Here is a 20,407-nt window from a genome sequence, read left to right on the forward strand (position 1 = left end):
GTATACTGGTATACGTCTGTGTACACATGAAATCATGTGCGTTTATGTATACGTGTATGTGTATTCACATAGATGTGCGTGTATGTATATGATGCATGTATGTATACATGAGTGTGTGTATGTGTGTTATGAGTATATGTATTTATTGTGTGCTTGTGTTTATGCTTGTGTACGGATATGTGTGTGCAAGCCGAATTTCTTGATCTTAAATCTGCTTTTGATATTGCAAACAGGGAAATTATCCTTGAGCAACTAGCTAGCTTTGGTGTTCAGGGAAAACTGTTAACATGGATTCAAATGTATCTGTCGAATCGATCGGCTCAGGTTCTCTTCAGGGGCATTAAAAATACTCATACACAAGTATTTAAACTCGGCACACCTCAGGGAGGCGTACTTAGTCCCATGCTATTTAATATCCTAATGCATAGATTACTGGGCGATATACCACTTGCAGGCAATGACTCCATTATTTGCTATGCCGATGACATTTGTATTAAATCTTCATCCGAGGAGAGAATGCAAGAGATTCTAGATATACTTTCTGCAAGGGCTACTGAGTGTGGCTTGATAATTTCATCTGAAAAAACAAAGGCACTTAACCCACAGACAATCCCTCTGCCAAGGTTTCATATTGATGACGTTGAGCTAGATCTCTGCCATCAATACAAATACCTTGGGGTGATTGTTAATGATTCAGAGTTCATTAGAAACCTGAAGAAAAGGCTGTGGGAACGGCTGAAGCCACTTAAGACACTTGTCGGCAAAGACCATGGTATTAATGTCAATATTGCGAGAATCTTTTACTTGTCATACATAAGGTCGGTCATAGATTACCATGCGTTGTACCTGGTATTGTTCAAGGAATCAGAGTTGACTAGTCTAGAAAGTGTACAAAATGAAGCCATGAGGATCATTCTTGGTGCCCCTAGAACAACAAGGATTGTGAATATGAGAACAGAACTTAATTTGCCTTCTGTTTATGAAAGAATATTATACATAAATACCACATTTAGTGTCAAATCAATTAGAGAACCCCTCCATTGTACAGTGTTCCAAAGACAACTAAAACACAGAATAGAAGAGCTAACTTTGAATAACAACACCGATTCATACTCGAATCCATGGTTACAAGTGACGTGTAAACACTAAGCTCAGCTGAACATTCCCATAACTAAGACCCTACATGGACGTTCTGTACCACCGTGGAAAATGTCGGACCTAAGTGTATATTATACGACTGCCCCCAAAAAAGACAGTGCCCCCCCCCCCCCTGCTATACTTAAACAGTATACACTTGCAAGTATAAATGAGCATCTAGACCAGGGGTACTCAACTGGCGGACCGCGGTCCGGATCCGGACCTTCTAAGTGTTGCAGTTGGACCTCAGACCCCAGGAAGAGAAAATTCTAGTTAAATAGCATGAAGGTCCTGGAAGTTATGAATGAGTGAGTGAGTGAGTGAGTGATTTGAAGGAAGGCGCCACAACAGCCAATGTCTTTTTTTTCGAGGAAAATTATGAATGAGTGAGTGAGTGAGTGATTTGAAGGAAGGCGCCGCAACAGCCAATGTCTTTTTTTCAAGGAAAGTTATGAATGAGTGAGTGAGTGATTTGAAGGAAGGCGCCACAACAGCCAGGGTCTTTTTTTCAGGGAAAATTATGAGATTGTTTTTTATTTTATATTTCATGTAATAAAAATTTCCGGACCTGTGCGTACATTGGAGCTTGTCTAACTGGACCTTTGCTTATAATAGTTGAGTAGCCCTGATCTAGACACTCTTTCCAATGTATATGAATGCTACACTGACGGATCCTTGCAGTCTGGGAGCAGAGCAGGATGCGCTTTTGTTGTATATAAAAACAATATTTTGCAGCACCAGGATTGTAGGAGGGTTCATGACTGGGCTAGCACTATGCAAACCGAGTTGGCAGGAATACTCATGGCCACCGAATTTCTATTGAATCAAGGCTCAGTGGTCATTTTCTGCGATTCACAGAGTGCTCTCCAGGCTCTGAACACTCTAGACAAAGGTGCGGGAAATATTGCAAATGACATCAGGATAAACGTGTATCGTGCAAAAGAACGAGGCCATAATATACGTTTTGTGTGGATTCCATCGCATGTTGGAATCCCTAGGCATGATCATGCTGATCGCCTAGCAAAGTCAGCATGTGACAAACAAAGTGTGGACATAGATCTTGGGATACCTCTTTCTAGGATTTTCTACATCATTAAAGCCTCCTTCAGAGAGGACTTGACTGAGTTGATTAATTCTCAGCGCCATGAAAGCTGTAGCATAAAGCACAATGACCGGTTTAGGCAAGATTACTTTATCTATGGTTTATATAAAACAAGAACCAGACAGTGTGATGTTTTGACTGCAAGAATCAGGCTTGGGTATAGATTGTATTGGCAGGTCAGTACAGTTTGTAATGTCGAAGAAACTAAGTGTAAACTGTGTAATGAAGAATATAAGCGAACAATTGTACATTATATCTCAGAGTGCCATGTGATACAGCCTTTCAGGCCACCTAGCATGAGGTACGGAGAACTATGTAACTACTTCATATCATCTGATGCCCTAGAAGATATACTTATGTTGTATCCTAAATTTGGAATGTAGTATCACATAACCGAATATAAAATGTATTGATACTTTCCGACGCCCAAGCTATATGCCGGCGTGGCAGATGAGTGGATAAAGGACTGTGCAATTGTTCCTTTCCTTAAACTGATAAAGTACTCATAGCAATGTTAAAGGCTAAAATTCAAATGTAACACTATGTAATGTTATGACCATGCATTAAATGTACCACAGCTTGCCCACGCCTGTGCAGTTAGCCAGGGTGGTAAATAAAGGACTGAAGTAAAACTCCTTAATAAACCTTTCCCTTCTAATGATTGGGATGATCAATAAAGAGGAAGAAACCAAACACTTGTCAAGATGTCATAGAACACCAACAAATTCGACTCCTTTCGGGCGACTGGCTCTTTGCTGTACAATACCCTCAGTATAATTATGCAAAGATCTTGACCTCTTCCAGTTCTCTAGCACACTCTTTCTTACTTCCAGGTCCTGTTTATGTTTTCGAACCATGGCCAAGGATTTATGTGCCTGCATGTGTACGTGTATGTGTATATACTGTATACACATAGATGTGTGTGTATGTGTTATGAGTATGTTTAACTGTTGTGTACACAAGAGTATGTATGCGTGTACATTATGTCTATGAATGAGTGTGCGTTTATATGTAAGTGTACATGTGCATGTGCTTTTATGTGTGTACTTGTGAGTGCATATGTGTTTGCTGGTATGCGTCCGTGTACACATGAAATCATTTGCATACATGTATAGGTGTATCTGTCTACACGTAGATGTGTGTGATGCATTTATGTACACATGTGTGTGTATGTGTGTTATGAGTACATGTGATTATTGTATGCAAGTGCATATTTATAATATATATATATATATACACACACATGAGTGTGTGTGCATGTATATGTGCGTGTACGTGTGTGTGTGCTTGTATGCTTATGCGGGTATGGGTGCTTATGTGCGGGTATGTGTGTGTACATGTATGTGTGATTGTACTTGTATGTGCGTGTACTTGTACGTGTGTACATGTATGTGTGCCTGCACGTGTATATGAGCGCGTATGTGTATGTGTGCATGTATATGAGTGCGTGTCCGCATATGTGTGCATATATATGTATGTGTGTGTGTCCATAGATGCCGTAGCTTTGCTGGATTAGATGATAATGTGGACAGAATTAAGAAATAAAATACTGTGATAATATACATAGAAATAAGAAATAACTAGTGTTATTGCCGGGGCAGGAAACGCTTCCATTCGTACTCCGCGAGTCGGCGACACAGGGGTTGGGGAGGAGGGGACGCAGCCCCGTGCGAGGAGCATGCGTGTCACGAGCCCCGGCCCAGCCGTTCTCTCATCTCCTTTGCACACTTTTATTTAAAAGGGATACGTATATATTAAAATCAAGGGTTACTTGGAATAGATAAACATATTAAAGGGGGTCCTCCATTGTGCAAAGGAATCACTGGTGCAAGGTGTACTATTGTCAACACGGAGCGGCGGCTGATAGGAAGATAAAGTCTTTTATCTGTCTCCTCCCTCCTTCATCTCTCTATCCATATTACCCCTTCCTCTCTTTTTTCTCTCGCCCCTCCCCTGCCCTTCTCTCACTCTTTCTCTCCCTCTCTCTTTCTGTCTGAGGTTTTCCCTCTAATATTTTATCTTTCCTTTCTCCTTCACTCCCTCCCTCCCTCTGCCTTTGCATCCCTCTGCACCCCCTCCTTTGGGGTCAGCCTAGATAAGGCAGCGCTACAAATACTGCTGAAAAGTCTTCTCATCCTGCTTACGTGTTCTGTTGTTCGCCCTTCGAATGCATCATTCACAAACCCAGGAACGGAAACGTTTTGGTGATGTTTGTCATCAATCGAAGTACATCTACAGAATAAATGCTTTAGATGAAAAGGCTCCCTGGTTTTGTGTTAAGTGTACAGACAGAGCTAAGATTTTTCTCTATTTCTCTCTCTCAATTTCCCTCCCTGTTTTGCTTTCTCTTTTTTTTTTTCTCTCGCAAGACTTTCTCTCTATCTTTCTCTTCTGACTTTGTTTCCTTTTTATTGCTCCCTCTCCCTCTCACGGTATAATTCTTTCCACCTATCTCTCTAACCTCCCCTTAATATTTATCCCTCGCACCGACTCTCTCGTTATTTTTTTTTTTTTTTCCTTTTCGCCGAAACTCTCCCACTCTCTATCTCCATGATTTTCTCGTCGTCTTTCGCCCTCTCTTCCCTCCGTCTTTCTCTCCCTCCACTTTCCATTTCCCTGGTTCTCTCTTCGTCTCTCGCTCTCTCCTCTCTTTCCCTCTCTCCCTCCCTCGCTCTACCATCCATCACTCTCCTCCCCCCGAACCCCCGAGCGCGTCTCGCCTCAAGCGCCGACCGTCACTCTCCTGGCTCTCTTTCAGCAGCCACGTGGCGGCTTTGTTTACATTAGCACACGGAGTCGTGCCAGTGTGGGGAGCTGCGGCGTGCGGATTGGACGTGCGGCCGAGTTGCTCAGGACAACGCTCACGCACAGACAACAAACGGAGGGAAGGACCGCCTAAAGGACGCTACTATTTAAGGCAACACCGATGCGGCAGATAAGCGGCGATATCTTGGGTTGGTACCATTAGTTTAATAGTAACTGATGAATATACACAGGTACTAATCTGTTACTCCTGCTGACACTATAATGGTTTGTGCAGTTTTCCTCGAACTTGATATTCAATAATTCTATGTATCTGAAGTACCGTACATATTCTTATCTTTTAACATACCTAAAGTTTGAGTGTGAAATGTGAGCCCACACCCAGACATATTAAGATGAGCATAAGGATAACCTAAGTTACCTCATCCTTTATAATGTAAACTTTTGTTTCAATAAACTTCCCTTCCTCTCTCCCTCCCTCCCTTTGTATACCTCCGAACGCCCTCCCTTGGGGTCAGCCGAGATTAGACAGTGCTATAGAAACTTATGGAGAAGCCACATCCTGCTTATATGCCTGACTGTTTGCGTTTGTATGTGTGTGTTTGAATGTACTTGTCTATGTATGTATACGTTTCCATGAGTGTGTGTTTCCATGGGTATATATGTGTGAGTGTGATTAAGATGTACCTGTTGTTTAGCAGGGCGGCAGCTGATAAAAAGATAAAGCCTATCTCTTTCTCTTTCTTCTTCTACCTCTTGTCCAACATTATCTATCTGTCTCTCTCTCTCTTCCCCCCTCTTTCATTAACTCTCTTCCCCTCTCTCTCTCGTTCTCTCTTTCTCTTTTGTTCTTCAGTCTCTATTACCCCTTATTACCCCTTCTCATCCTGCTTACGTGTGCTGTTGTGTTCGCCCTTCGAACGCATCATTCAAAAGCCCAGGAGAGGAAGTTTGACACAAATCGGAATTCACACCTCGCTTCTCACAGACGGTATTTGCTTCATAGAGACGGAATTCACACCTCACTTCAGAAGGAATTCACTTCAGACAGACGGAATTTACACCTCACTTCGCACAGACGGAAATCTCCTCAGAAAGACGGAATTCACACTTCACTTCAGACAGACGGAATTCACTTCACATAGACGAAATTCACTTCAGAGAGACGGAATTCACTTCGTTTAGACGGAATTCACACTTCACTTCACACAGACGGAATTCACTTCAGAGAGACGGAATTTACTTCGTTTAAACGGAATTCACACCTCACTTCACACAGACAGAATTCACTTCACATAGACGAAATTCACTTCAGAGAGATGGAATTCACTTCGTTTAGACGGAATTCACTTCAGAGAGACAGAATTCACGCCTCATTTCACACAGATAGAATTCCGTTCAGAGAGACGGAATTCACACTTCACTTCACATAGACGGAATTCACTTCAAAGAGACGGAATTCACTTCAGAGAGACGGAATTTACATTTCACTTCACATAGACGGAATGCACTTCGTTTAGACAGAATACACACCTCACTTCACATATAGGGAATTCACTTCAGAGAGACGGAATTCACACCTCATTCAAAAATAAATCACGTTTGTGTGTTTATCTGTATGTTTCTCTGACTGTGTTTATCTTTATTTTTATGGGTAGGTTTGTATACGTATGTATGTGTGCATATCTTATGATTTGTATGCGTGTGTCTGTGTGTGTGTAAAGTGTACCTGTTGGCAACTCGGGGCGGCTGATAAAAAGATTCCGCTCCCCTCTCTCTCGCTATCCCTATTATCACTATTATTTCGTCGCCAGTGATTCGCAGAAAAGAAGTTACATGACGTCTGTGAAGTGAAATCGACAAAGAGTGTCTTTTCATGCAAAGATTATTCGCATATTTTTGCTGCCTTCCCCCTAAATGTATTCCTTGTTGATATTTTTAAGCTTTCGTCTTAAGCTCATATCACCCTCACAAAAATACTTTCCAGTTATAACTTTGCCAAAAAATGGAGACTTTTTCCTCATTACTAAAAGAAATGTAAATTTATTGGTTCTTAATACTTTGTCGTTTACACCTTTAGTCTATATCTATTATGATGATAGTAATATATATGACTGTTGATTTAATTTCTAATCTGATTATTATGATGATTTTCTCTTCACTTTTTCTCTTCCTATTTAATTTATCTCCTATTTCCCATTCCCTGTAACTCTCATTTATCCAATTTCTCTCTATCACTTAATTACTCTCTCTGCATCTCACTCGTTTACTCTCTCCCTCTCTTTCTCACTTGTTCTGTTAGTCCCTCTCTTACTCACTCATTTACTCAATCACTCATTCTGTCTTCCTCACTCTCTATCGCGCGCCAAAATATTCTCCCCTTTCTCAATGACTTTTTCTCTTTCACTCAATTACTCTCTCTCGTGTTATTGATTACTCTTTGTTTCTCATTTACCCCGTTATAGTGACGTAACTGAAAAGATAAGTAGTTGGCTGCTCATTCTTATCAGTGTTATCACCTCACGCTGCGTGTCTGTTTTTTAAACGCTCTCCGAATCAAAGACAGATTTCGCAAGTGTTTCCACCAGTAATTAGGACGAATAGAGGGCTGCCTCCACGGAAGGACTCTCCAAGTCGCCCTAGAAGGCCAGTCCTCCAGGAAACGTCCGGCGAGAGACAGCGGACCTCACGGAAGTGTCCTTGGACCCTTATCATGGAATGTCAACTTCATCCCACAGAGAATAGAAGGGAGGTAGGGAATATAAGAGAAAATGAGAGAGGGAGAAAGAGAGAGAGCATAAGAATAAATGAAAAAGAGAGAGAATACAAGAGAAATTGTGTGTGTGGGAGAGAATAGAAGAGAGAATGAGAGAGAGACAATAGAAGAGAGAGAGGAAAAGAGTTGGCAGAATCCACAGATACCGTAGCTCTGTTGGGCAAGATGACTTCGCAAAAAAAAAAAAAATCCTATCGCACGTCGCTATTCAACCGCGACGGAGAGATGGAATCCTGAACTATCGTTATGATCCTGATTATTTTCACGATGTGTGATTATTCTGTGTCCTTTCCATTTCCCCTTTCCGAGCCCCTCTTGTAGTGACTGACCTTGTCGATCTTTAGTCATCACTGCAGGAGGTAAAACGGTATAAGAAAATCTGCTCTCACCCCAAACTCTCCCACAGGCGACAGTTTCGCTATTAATTTTCAATAGGGGTTGCGGAGGCGGCTTTGCAGCATCGAAGCCTCCCCATGCATCATCAGCTATAGTATAACACGTTTATTTTACCAAATAAATTATATTCTTATTTTTCATCTGACTTTCCTGCCCGAAGAGGACAAAGCACATTTATTTTACATTCTAAGATTTATATACACACACACACATATATATATATATATATATATATATATATATATATATATATATATATATATATATATATATATATATATATATTATATATTTATAAAGATCACGGTGGCCCATTTTAGATACTTACAAAATTGGTAGTATTGATTTTAAGTTTTATTAAATTATTTATTTATCTATTTTGAATTCCAAATCAAACTTTTAATGTTCTCTATATATTTAAGTATTTTATGGTTCGTTTACAAGTAAAATGTATTTTTTTAAATAGTTATCTTAATCCTATGTCCTTTTATTAATAATTTTATTGCATAAACCCGGATTTTAATCAAATTCAGTATTAAGATTTTCATTATTGATATTTAAAGAACCATAACTAGCTCCTTTTCCCGCCCACAAGGTGACGCGGGGAGCAAGGAACAACAAAGGGGGGGATTTTGCTACTGGCCTGCTAAGCCGACAGTCTGAGGAACCCCGGAACGGGCTTCCCCTGTCCGGTTAAGCGGTCGAGGGGGTAGTGTTTTAATATAAGTGGTAAGACACAATTTGTGGAATATTTGTTCGGCCAAAAGTGACTTAGTGATCGGTGCTTTTTTATCTTCGGGTATAATTTTATTTGTTTTACCCAAGTTCTATTTGTACTGTTTTATCTTTCGTTTATCTTGCTTGTATTGTTTCATTTTATATTCCTTTTATGTAGCTTTCTATTTTACTTTTATCATTCGTTTTATTTTCATTGCATCGTTTGTTTTATTAAGTGCATTTTTTTCATAGTTCGTATTTTAATTCTTCAAGTTCCTTTTTGTACTATTAATTTTACTGCCTCTTATTCGTGTTTGTATTCCAGTTTGTTTTATCGTTTGTTTTATTCGTGTTTGTGTTTTATCGTTTCATGTGTTTTACTGTTTTACTCTCTGATTCTCTCCCTCTCTCTTCCCCCATTTCTCTCTCTTTTTGTCTCTCGTTATCTCTTTCCTAACCACTATCCCTCTCTTCCCCCCTCCCCAGCTCTCTTTCACTCTGTATCTCTCTTTCTACAACCATTACTGTGTCTCTCCGTCTCTTTTTCTCTCAATTCTCCTCTCCCACCCTATCCAACCCTCTTCCTCTCTCCCTTCTTGGGCTGCATATCTCACCTCCTCCTCCGTATCTCTCACTTTGTGTCTTTTCTTCCCTCCCTCCCTACCTCTGCCTGCTTTTCCATCCCTCCACACGCTCTCCTTGTCGTCAGTCTTGAGGCAGCGCTACATTTATGCAGAAGTCTTTTCATCCTCCTTACGCGTGCTGTTGTGTTTCTTTATGTTTTTCTTTCCTTAAATTTCTCCCTCTCATTCTCGCTATCTTCCTTCCTCCTGACTCACTCTCTTTCTTTCTCTCCCATTATAACTCTCGCTATCTCTCTCTCTTCCCGCCTCATCTCCTCTCTTCCTCACACACTCTGTCTTCCACGTATTTACTCTCTCTCTCTCAATTGCTTTTTCCCTCTCTTTCACTCAAAATTACTTCTCATTCTACCAATTACGTTCTCTGTTCACCCTCAATTATTCTTTCAACCTCCCAATTACTTTCTCTCACTCTCCTAGTTACTCTCTTCCTTTCTCTTTCCATCTCTCTATTTCTTTCTCTCTCCCTTTTAATCTTTCCGAGACAAATGCGTGTTTCCTCCACCTCTGACCCTGGGAACATATTGTGACGTACCTTCAAAGATAAGCACGTGACTGCTCTTTCTTATCATCTGTTCTTTAAACGTTTACCGAACTACCGTATATATTGCAAGCTTCTCCGCCCATGAGTAGCTGTCCACAGACGTAGCTTCAGCTTCTTTGTCACCCTTTTATTTTATTTATTTATTTATTTATTTTTATTTTTATCTTTTCATTTTTTTTTTTATCTTTCTAAAATTGTTCATTCTTTTTCCTCTTGATGCATTCTTGCTTTTGGATATTTTTATTATTATAATAAGAACATTTTAATGTATATTGTAAGTTTTATTAATGCAAGTCTTATGAGAACCAAAACTTAGTTTCGCTGGCCGAGGTGACAATGGAAAGCCCCTGGCCCTTCAAGCAAGGCGGTCCGAGGTCGAGGGCAGTTGAACTGCTGGACTGTGGTTGTGGTGTTCAGGGTAAGGTGGTCTCGGAAATATAAGAAGTTTTTAAGTTGCATTATACGTGAGAGAAGGTGGTTCTCGTTTTAATGTTTGTGCTTCGTGTTCTACAGTGTTTTATGTTTATTTCGTCTTTTGTGTTTTAAGTGTTTGTTTTACTGTGCTATGTTTTCGTTTTAGCCTTGTTTTACAAAATAAATAGGCAATTTTATAATAACTTTTCATAAGTCCCTGACTCTTTGTGAGAAGGAAGGCTGAATAACGCCTCAACATATTTTAGTTTTTATAGTTTACAAGACCAACAATCAAAAACCCTAGAGTATAGATGAAGCATCTATACACGCCTCTCCTCGGGATTCTAACCACGCCTACCTCACTTCGGCTCATTTCCACAACTACACTTCACACACACACGCGCATACACACTTCTGTCGCTCCTTTCCACACTTCTTCTGACCTTGCATCCCTTCTTACACCATACACTCGTTCCCGAACGTACCAATCGGGTGGTGGCAGTGACGCCTTTACACACTTTTAATGAGCCTGGGGAACGTTGCAAGTAATGAACGCTACACATTAACTCTCTTCCCTTACCTCCCCCCCCCCCCCATCTCTCTCTCGTTATCTCTTTCAGAAGCCCAGGAGAGGAAGTCTGACATCAATCGGAATTCCCACCTCACTTCTCACGGACGGAATTTACACTTCACTTCATATAGACGGAATTCACTTCGTTAAGACGGAATTCACACCTCACTTCTCACAGACGGAATTCACACCTCAATTCACATAGACGAAATTCACTTCAGAGAGACGGAATTCACGCCTCACTTCACACAAACGGAATTCACTTCAGAGAGACGGAATTCACACCTCATTCAGAAAGAAATCACACATACGTTTGTGTGTGCCTGTTACTATGTGTAAGTGTTTATCTGTGTGTTTCTCTGACTGTGTTTGTCTTTATTTTTATGGGTAGGTTTGTATACGTATGTATGTGTGCATATCTTATGATTTGTATGCGTGTGTCTGTGTGTGTGTAAAGTGTACCTGTTGGCAAGTCGGGGCGGCTGATTAAAAGATTTCGCTCCCCCCTCTCTCGGTATCCCTATTATCACTATTATTTCGCCGCCAGTGATTCGCAGAAAAGAAGTTAAATGAAGCACACGAACCAAACTCTACGTCTGTGAAGAGAAATCGACAAAGGGTGTTTTTTCATGCAAAGATTATTCGCATATTTTTGCTGCCTTCCCCCTAAATGTATTCCTTGTTGATATTTTTTAGCTTTCGTCTTAAGCTCATATCACCCTCACAAAAATACTTTCCAGTTATAACTTTGCCAAAAAATGGAGACTTTTTCCTCATTACTAAAAGAAATGTAAATTTATTGGTTCTTAATACTTTGTCGTTTACACCTTTAGTCTATATCTATTATGATGATAGTAATATATATGACTGTTGATTTAATTTCTAATCTGATTATTATGATGATTTTCTCGCCACTTTTTCTCTTCCTATTTCATTTATCTCCTATTTCTCATTCCCTCTAACTCTCATTTATCCAATTTCTCTCTATCACTCAATTACTCTCTCTTTATCTCACTCGTTTACTCTCTCCCTCTCTTACTCACTTGCCCCGTAAGTCCCTTTCTTACTCACTCATTTACTCAATTACTTATTCTGTCTCCCTCACACACTCAACTACTCACTCGAAATCGCTTACCCAAATACTCTCCCCTTTCTCAATGACTTCCTCTCTTTCACTCTATTACTCTCTCTCACGTTATTGATTAATCTTTGTCCCTGTCATTTATAGTAAGGTAACTAGAAAGATAAGTAGTTGGCTGCTCATTCTTATCAGTGTTATCACCTTAAGCTGCGTGTCTGTTCTTTAAACGCTTTCCGAATCAAAGACAGATTTCACAAGTGTTTCCGCCAGTAATTGGGACGAATAGAGGGCTGCCTCCACGGAAGGACTCTCCAAGTCGCCCTTGAAGGCCAGTCCTCACGGAAGTGTCCTTGGACCCTTATCATGGAATGTCAACTTCATCCCACAAAGAATAGAATGGAGGCAGAGAGTGTAAGAGAAAATGAGAGAGAGAGAAAGAGAGAGAGCATAAGAATAAAAGAAAAAGAGAGAGAGCATAAGAATAAAAGAAAAATAAAGAGAGCATAAGAATAAAAGAAAAAGAGAGAGAATACAAGGGAAATTGTGTGTGTGGGAGAGAATAGAAGAGAGAATGAGTGAGAGACAATAGAAGAGAGAGAGGAAAAGAGCCCGGCCACCTTAAATAGACAGGAAACTCCTTGTAGGTGGATATCTATCCCAGGCCCGTCACAGAATCTAAACTACGTTGGCAGAATCCACAGATACCGTAGCTCTGCTGGGCAAGATGACTTCGCAAAAAAAAATCCTGTCGCACGTCGCTATTCAACCGCGACGGAGAGATGGAATCCTGAACTATCGTTATGATCCTGATTATTGTCACGATGTGTGATTATTCTGTGTCTTTTCCATTCGGTATTTTCGCTTATTTCCCCTTTCCGAGCCCCTCTTGTAGTGATTGACCTCGTCGATCTTTAGTCATCACTGCAGGAAGTAATACGGTATAAGAAAATCTGCTCTCACCCCCAACTCTCCCACAGGCGACATTCTAGCTATACATTTTCAATAGGGGTTGCGGAGGCGGCTTTGCTGCATCGAAGCCTTCCCCATGCATCATCAGCTATAGTATAACACGTCCTCCGGCCGGCAACATCACCTCCAGGCCCCAACAAAACCACCTTTATCTCGGGAGTGAGGAGGATGCCCGCGCTCACCACACCCACACGATTACCACTGCCAATTTTTATTTTACCAAATAAATTATATTTTTATTGTTTATCTGACTTTCCTGGCCGAAGAGGACAAAACACCTAAGCCCATTTAGTTTACTTTTAAGATTTATATATATATATATATATATATATATATATATATATATATATATATATATATATATGTGTGTGTGTGTGTGTGTATTCATAAAGATCACGGTGGCCCATTTTAAATATTATAAAATCGGTAGTATTAATTTTAAGTTTTATTTATTTATCTATTTTCAATTCCAAATCAAACTATTAATGTTCTCTATATATTTAAGTATTTTATGGTTCGTTACCAAGTAAAATAATATGTAAAATAGTTATCTTAATCCTATGTCCTTTTATTAATTATTTTAAACATGTTCAGTATTAAGATTTGTATTACTGATTTTAAAGAACCATAATTAGCTCCTTTTCCCGCCCACAAGGTGACGCGGGGAGCAAGGAACAACAAAGGGGGGGATTTTGCTACTGGCCTGCTAAGCCGACAGTCTGAGGAACCCCGGAACGGGCTTCCCCTGTCCGGTTAAGCGGTCGTGGGGGTAGTGTTTTAATATAAGAGGTAAGACACAATTTGTGGCATATTTGTTCGGCCAAAAGTGACTTAAGGCGTGGTTACACTGGCCATCGATTCATCAAATCCAATCATTTTGAGTGGGATTTGCCCATCGATGGGTTTATTCCACTGTTTTTTTGTCCACTCGTCCGAAGCGATGGGCACCCCATCGTCTGTCGATGGATCAGTGGAAAAATCATATTCGTTGAGAGTCTATAGTATACCTGGTATTAGTCTAATTATATATTTTATGCAGTATTATTATTATATATATAAGTAATCTATAATTAATAATCACAATTGTAAATTATCATAGATATACTTATATGAATTATTATTTTAAAAAATCAAACAAAAACAATGCAATATATCTTGTATCCTCAATTGACCGACGAACAAACACCGGGCACCTTTTCCGAAGAGGAAGAACGTCTTCTCGTCATAGGATGTGGAATTCAGATGCAATTACCTCTCTTCTAGAGAAAGTGAGTGAAGAAGATGTACTATGGAATATAAAGCATCCATATTATCACAAGAAAACGCTGAAACGAACTCTGTTTGACAAGATATGTGCTGAGCTGAAAACAGAGTATCCTCTTCTTGAAGTGACTACAGGTAAAAAAAAACATTATTTGTATTAATTTATTATAACTTTGGTGCAATTAACTTTCAATTTTATGCACGGAATTATGCTATACATGCAAAGTATTAGCTAATTGCTTTTGGAGTTTGTAGAAAAAGCTAGGTAAAAGCTGATTTGAGATTAACAATTTATATTTGATTTGAGATTACAGTTTGTTTTATAAGTAATTAATGAAAAAGATCTTGTCATTCACACATATAAGTTGCTTCTTATAATTTTACAAATTACAAATTACAAGTGCAACTGCTTTCCATAGACTAAGCTCACAGGTATTCTGAGGCCAAGTATTTAATCTGACTAATTTTATAATATTCAAATTGCCGTGAATACATTAAGAAAATGTGTGCTGGGGGCTGTTGGGGTGCAGAGCCCCCATCAAACCAATAATGTGCAATGCCTGAAGGGCTAGCCCAGTTGTCACAACTTGTAATCTAACAATACACTCACAAGATTGTTTGGTAATATTTTGAGGACTTTGAATATGATAAAATATCAATTAATCAAATCTCACTTATATAAGGTTTCCAAAATCGATTTTTAGTTTAAAATATGTAGCATGATAACCAGAATTATGTATAAACTACAAATTATTAAAAAAAAAAAAAAAAAAAAAAAACTCCAATGTGTACCTTTGCCTTGGTAAAATAGACAGGTATAGGAATAATGGTAAAACTTTACAATCTGGCTGCGTCATTCACTTGCGTTGAATACATGAAGATTTATTGTTTTTAGCAGGGGTATGGGGGCTGCAGCCTCCATTTTAAAGGGGGTTACAGGGGGCAAACCCCCCTGTTAAGTCAAGGAAACCTAATTATAATAGAAATACATTTAATGATGTCCTAAATATGACGCAGCCCTATTGTAAAGTTTTACGGAATAATAATGCATGCAAAAAAGCATGACTGTTGTTATTTGTGAAAGTGTTATTTGTCTTATGTATGAATAAATATTCCTCTGCTAGTTTTAATTTCCCTATTTTCTCTATTATTTGCAGTTGAAGTAATGGATAAATTTAAGTACCTTCGCGGCCAGTATCAGAAAATCTTACGGAAAATCAGGAATACACCAAGTGGTTCCGCAGCAAAAACTGATATTAAGTGGGAGCATTATAAGACATGCTCATTCATGCAATCTGTGTATGATACGGGCCCTACAGAATCCAGTTTCATACACCCTGATGACTTGGTAAGCTTGGCTGAATGTATTTATAACTACAATTATATTCTAATGAATACAGCACTTATTGTAACATAATAGTAAGGCTAAGAAATTATATTTTAATATTACAAAATTTTATTCAAGGTTCATCAAGTAAAATCATTCTAACAGTATTAAGCAAAACACCTTTAATGTTTATATATAACTTTCAGGAACCACAACAGAAGGAAGTGGTATTGTATGAGGGACCTATTGAGGACCTTGAAGATACTGAAGTAACAGTATCACCAACTTCAAGTTCAACTCCTTCCCCTCTGCCTGATATTAATGAAGAGGTCATCATTGAAATACCTGATCAGCCCAATACCAGTTATGTAAAAAACTCACAAGTGGTAAAAAAGAAGAGGAGGAAAATGGACAAGAGTGATGCACTGGATGAAAAAATGTCGAAGACCATTGACAACTTGCAGGAAGTTTTGGCACAGCAGTCCACAAAAGATACATGCCATGGCATGGTTACTGAATCTGTGACGGCAGCCATGAAGTTTTTCAGTGATTATAAAGAGGTGAAAATGGACTTTACATTGCAAGTGATGGAGCTTATTGCAGCAAAAACTCGAGAGTGTCATGCCATAGAAATGAAAAGGCAAGGCAGTAATTAAAACAGTACTGGAAAATCATGAATTGCAATAAATGTTTACACGCTGTGATTTATGCCAATGATGAAATTTGTATCTAGTCATATTAAGTCATCTTTTATTATGTGCTGGTCATGTTATAGTTTTCTATTTATTTTAGTAATAATTATTTTCATGTTATAGTAGTTAAGACATAGTATAACGTATTCTTTAATATTGTGTGTTTATATATATTGCTATACATATTTTTATATTTCTAGATATACATATTTTTTTTATATTTCTAGTTATATAGTTTAATAATGGAGAAATAAATGTAAACATTTACGATGTTCTTTTCATTTTCTTTTAATTGTTTAGTTGATTATTATTTTGGTGGTATTATACATAACTTTGTACATTTTATAAAGAAAATTAAGTAATTTAAAATATTAATGAATATTTACGGTTGGAATTTCATTGCCAATAAATTTGTTTTTTTTCACATACAGTTTTACCTCAATATAAGAAAATGTGTTTTTATGCTGGTCATCTTTTCATAATTCTGCTCTTGTTTATGAAATATATATTTAGTTTACAGAATCATTGTTATCAGAAAGACTTTTTATTTATTATTTGAGATTATGTTGAAATAGAAAAAAAACATTCATATATATTTATTGCAGTTTATTGTAAAAAAGAAAAAGAAAAATGCACAACAAATATGAAAATAATATACTATTTAAGTAAAAAATAGAAGAAACATGATACTAATTCTACTGTACATTAAAATAAACAACATATAATTTTACTACTTGACAATGATAATCATCAAAACATCAGTGCCAACTTGTTTAATGCAAGAGTGCTGCATCTTGTTGCCATGTCACACTACCTCTACCATTGAAATAGTCCTTAAAAATATCTCTTATTGCCAAGACATTATTAGCAGGTCTTCTTCCAACATTGTTCAGACTTTCAAGTCCATGGTTTTCTAAACCATTACCAACATTTCCACTTTCCAGCTGCCTTGAATTATTTCTCAAGAAATTATGGAGAACAACTGCTGCAAATATGATTTTCTTAGTGTTTGCTGGACTTGAGTGAATAGGTTGTTGAAACACTCTAAATTTGGCAACAAAGATACCAAAGGCATTTTCGGAAACACGACGAGCTCTTGATACTCTGTAATTGTATATCCTCTGTTCGACACTTAAGTTCTGGCCAGGATAAGGTTTCATCAAATAATTTTTGAGAGGGAATGCATCATCTCCAACAATTACATATGGAACTTTCTGATCTGCAAATGGCAAAGTATCAGGTGGTGGAACTTGAAGCTTTTCTTTTTCTAGGTATTCTCTTAATTTACAACGGTCCCAAACACCTGCATCACTTGAGCGTCCCTGAGCTCCTACGTCAACATACATGAATCGGTAATGAGCATCAACAAGAGCTAACATTATCATACTATGGTGACCCTTATAATCATAATACTCTGATCCTGTATTTTCTGGTTTCCTCATTAAAAATCGTTTTCCGTCCATGGCTCCAATACACATTGGAAAATTCCAGCTGTTATAAAAGTCACTTGCCACTTGCTTCCATTCCTCTGATGTTGAAGGAAGTTTCAGATGAGTATCCTTTAAGACGGAATATATTGCACTGCAAACTTCTGGTATGATGTGGGTGATCAAGCTATGGCTTATCCTAAATTGGAATGCTAGAGAACGACGAGATTCACCTGTATTAAAGAAAATGTATACATAATCAATATGTACAATGTTTGAATAAGGATATAGCATTTTCTTTAATGGCAACTTCTTTATTCTACATCATTTAACAGGACTGATACAAATAATGATTCCTATATGGTAAAATGTATATATTCATTATTAATTCTCTCTATATTGCTTATATATCCTTATATATCAGTTAAGGAAACCTAATTATGAGAGAAACAGAATGAATGATGTCCTAAATATAATGCGGCCCTATTGTAAAATTTTACCAATTATTGTGTATAAGCCTACCCTAATACTGAATTTTTGAGAATTGTAATCATAATATAATTGTATTATTATTATTTTAGCCTTAGGTAATGTAAATTAAATTTTTAATTAGATTGATACTGAATGCTAAAAATGTTTTCAAATAAAGGGCTAAACATGTAGGAAACCTATGAAATTTGTTCTTACCTGTGGCTAAATAACGCAAGGTCACAGAGAGTCGTTCTGGTGCAGATATCGTGTCCCTTAACTGTGTGTTTTCTTTCTGGATGAGGGGGGCCACCAAATTTAATAATTTATCAAAGTTTTGCCTGTTCATTCTATGGAAACCATAAAACACACTGTCATCACCCACTCGCGTTTTTTTAATTAACTTGTGATACACACTTCGGTATTTTTTCTGTAGCCATGGTTTCATCCATAGTCTCTTGCTACTTTTCTTGGTCTTTTTATTTTCTCTATACTTGTGGAAACACTAAAGAGTAGCAAGAGTGAGGGAGATGAGCGCAGGATCCATCGTAAACTACTGATGAGGGACTGCGGACACGATTTGTTTTGGTGCCGCGATCCAGTGGACTGGGCCGATGGTTCTTTTCGTAGTTTAACCAAAACGAATGGGTGGACGGGCTCCAACCCACTGATAATCATTGGATTCCAACGAAATCTATGGGCAATCTAACCGTAGCTTTAGTGATCGGTGCTTTCTTTTCTTCGGGTATAATTTTATTTGGTTTTACCCAAGTTCCATTTTTACTGTTTGATCGTTCGTTGATCTTGCTTATATGGTTTCATTTTATGTTCCTTTTATCTAGCTTTCTTTTTTACTTTTAACGTTCGTTTTATTTTCATTGTATCGTTTGTTTTATTAAGTGCATTGTTTCATAGTTCGTATTTTAATGTTTTAAGTTCTTTTTGTACTATCTATTTTACTGTCTCTTATTCGTGTTTGTATTCCAGTTTGTTTTATCGTTTGTTTTATTCGTGTTTGTTTTATCGTTTCATGTGTTTTACTGTTTGTCTTTCAACTTTTATCTGTAATAAACCTGTTTTACGCATGCATAGTTTTATAAACGCCCGAAATTAAGAAAAGATAACGGTACGATTGCTACCCACAGCTACCTGCAGTGAATAGTGGGTTTTCTTTATTTTAATCAAGGTGGCTATTTGCTTAATCGCGTCTACGCACACGCCTCTCCTCGGCTTACATCACGCTTACCAACCTTTATATTTTCGCACCAAACATATACACAACACACACATACTACACTTACACTCTTTCGCTCCTTTCTTCACAACTTGACTTCTGCACTATCATCCTTCTTCCATACACACTACGTTCCCATACGATAATTAAATGGGTGGTGGCAGTGACTCCTCTTTACATATCTTGCGAGAAATAATTGTATTTAGCTTTTGCTACACTCTCCTTCCTCCCCCTCCCCCCTCCTCCCTCAGAATCCGCAGAGTTTCCGGCGCTGCCCGAAGCTACGCCAAGGGCTACTTACGAGGCGGGCGTTGCAGGTCAAGGCAGCCATCGTAGCGGTTGGGGCGTAGGTTGCGGTTGTTGTTGTAGCGTTGCCGGTGTCCTTGCAGCAGTTGGCGCTGCTCGCTGTGGCCGCACCGAACGCTGCCTCCTCTTATCGTTGACCTTCGCTCCAGTATAAATAGGCAAAGCTCTTGAACTCTTCCAGTTCCCTGGCTCACTCTTTCCTACTTCAAGGTCATGTTTATGTCTTCGAACCATGACAAGGAATGCATGTGCTTGCTCGTGTATGTGTATACACTGCATACAAGTAGATATGTGTGTGTGTCTGATTCGTATATGTGCGTGCATGTTTATATGTGTTATGAGTGTGTGTAAGTGTTGTGTGCGGAAGAGTACGTATGTGTGTACATTATATGTGCATGAGTGAGTATATCTGTACGTGTACATGTGCGTGTGCTTTTATGTGTGCACATATGAGTGTATGTGTGTGTATGCTGGTATACGTCTGTGTACACATGAAATCATGAGCATTAATGTATACGTGTATATGTATGCACGTAGATGTGTGTATGTGTGTGATGCATGTATGTATACATGAGTGTG

At 38.4% G+C, this 20,407-nt stretch overlaps 2 protein-coding genes across 2 annotated transcripts; one reads left to right on the forward strand and one right to left on the reverse strand.

Moving 5' to 3' along the window:
• Positions 1–13,796: 13,796 nt before the first annotated feature.
• LOC125024785 lies at positions 13,797–16,381 on the forward strand. The gene is made up of 4 exons (XM_047612549.1): positions 13,797–13,900; positions 14,375–14,509; positions 15,532–15,722; positions 15,908–16,381. The coding sequence occupies exons 3-4, from the start codon at positions 15,540–15,542 to the stop codon at positions 16,355–16,357; spliced, it is 633 nt and encodes a 210-aa protein (XP_047468505.1). The 5' UTR covers positions 13,797–13,900; positions 14,375–14,509; positions 15,532–15,539; the 3' UTR covers positions 16,358–16,381.
• Positions 16,382–17,166: 785 nt separating this feature from the next.
• Positions 17,167–20,062, reverse strand: LOC125024786 (protein ALP1-like). The gene is made up of 3 exons (XM_047612550.1): positions 19,940–20,062; positions 18,508–18,583; positions 17,167–18,053 (listed from the first exon to the last, which is right to left on the reverse strand). The coding sequence occupies exons 1-3, from the start codon at positions 20,060–20,062 to the stop codon at positions 17,167–17,169; spliced, it is 1,086 nt and encodes a 361-aa protein (XP_047468506.1).
• Between the last annotated feature and the right edge of the window lie 345 nt (positions 20,063–20,407).

This window comes from Penaeus chinensis, unplaced genomic scaffold, assembly GCF_019202785.1.
Source record: "Penaeus chinensis breed Huanghai No. 1 unplaced genomic scaffold, ASM1920278v2 CTG_4794, whole genome shotgun sequence".
Classification (NCBI taxonomy): Eukaryota; Metazoa; Arthropoda; class Malacostraca; order Decapoda; family Penaeidae; genus Penaeus; species Penaeus chinensis.

Excerpts from the sequence above, each read along its gene's own strand:
- LOC125024786 (XM_047612550.1), bottom strand. The coding sequence starts at position 20,062 with ATGGTTCGAAGACATAAACATGACCTTGAAGTAGGAAAGAGTGAGCCA. Across the intron at positions 18,584-19,939 it reads ATAAGAGGAGGCAGCGTTCG|AAAGAAAACACACAGTTAAG; the intron begins GTGCGGCCACAG and ends CCCCTCATCCAG. Across the intron at positions 18,054-18,507 it reads CTTGCGTTATTTAGCCACAG|GTGAATCTCGTCGTTCTCTA; the intron begins GTAAGAACAAAT and ends TCTTTAATACAG.
- LOC125024785 (XM_047612549.1), top strand. The coding sequence starts at position 15,540 with ATGGATAAATTTAAGTACCTTCGCGGCCAGTATCAGAAAATCTTACGG. Across the intron at positions 15,723-15,907 it reads TCATACACCCTGATGACTTG|GAACCACAACAGAAGGAAGT; the intron begins GTAAGCTTGGCT and ends TATAACTTTCAG.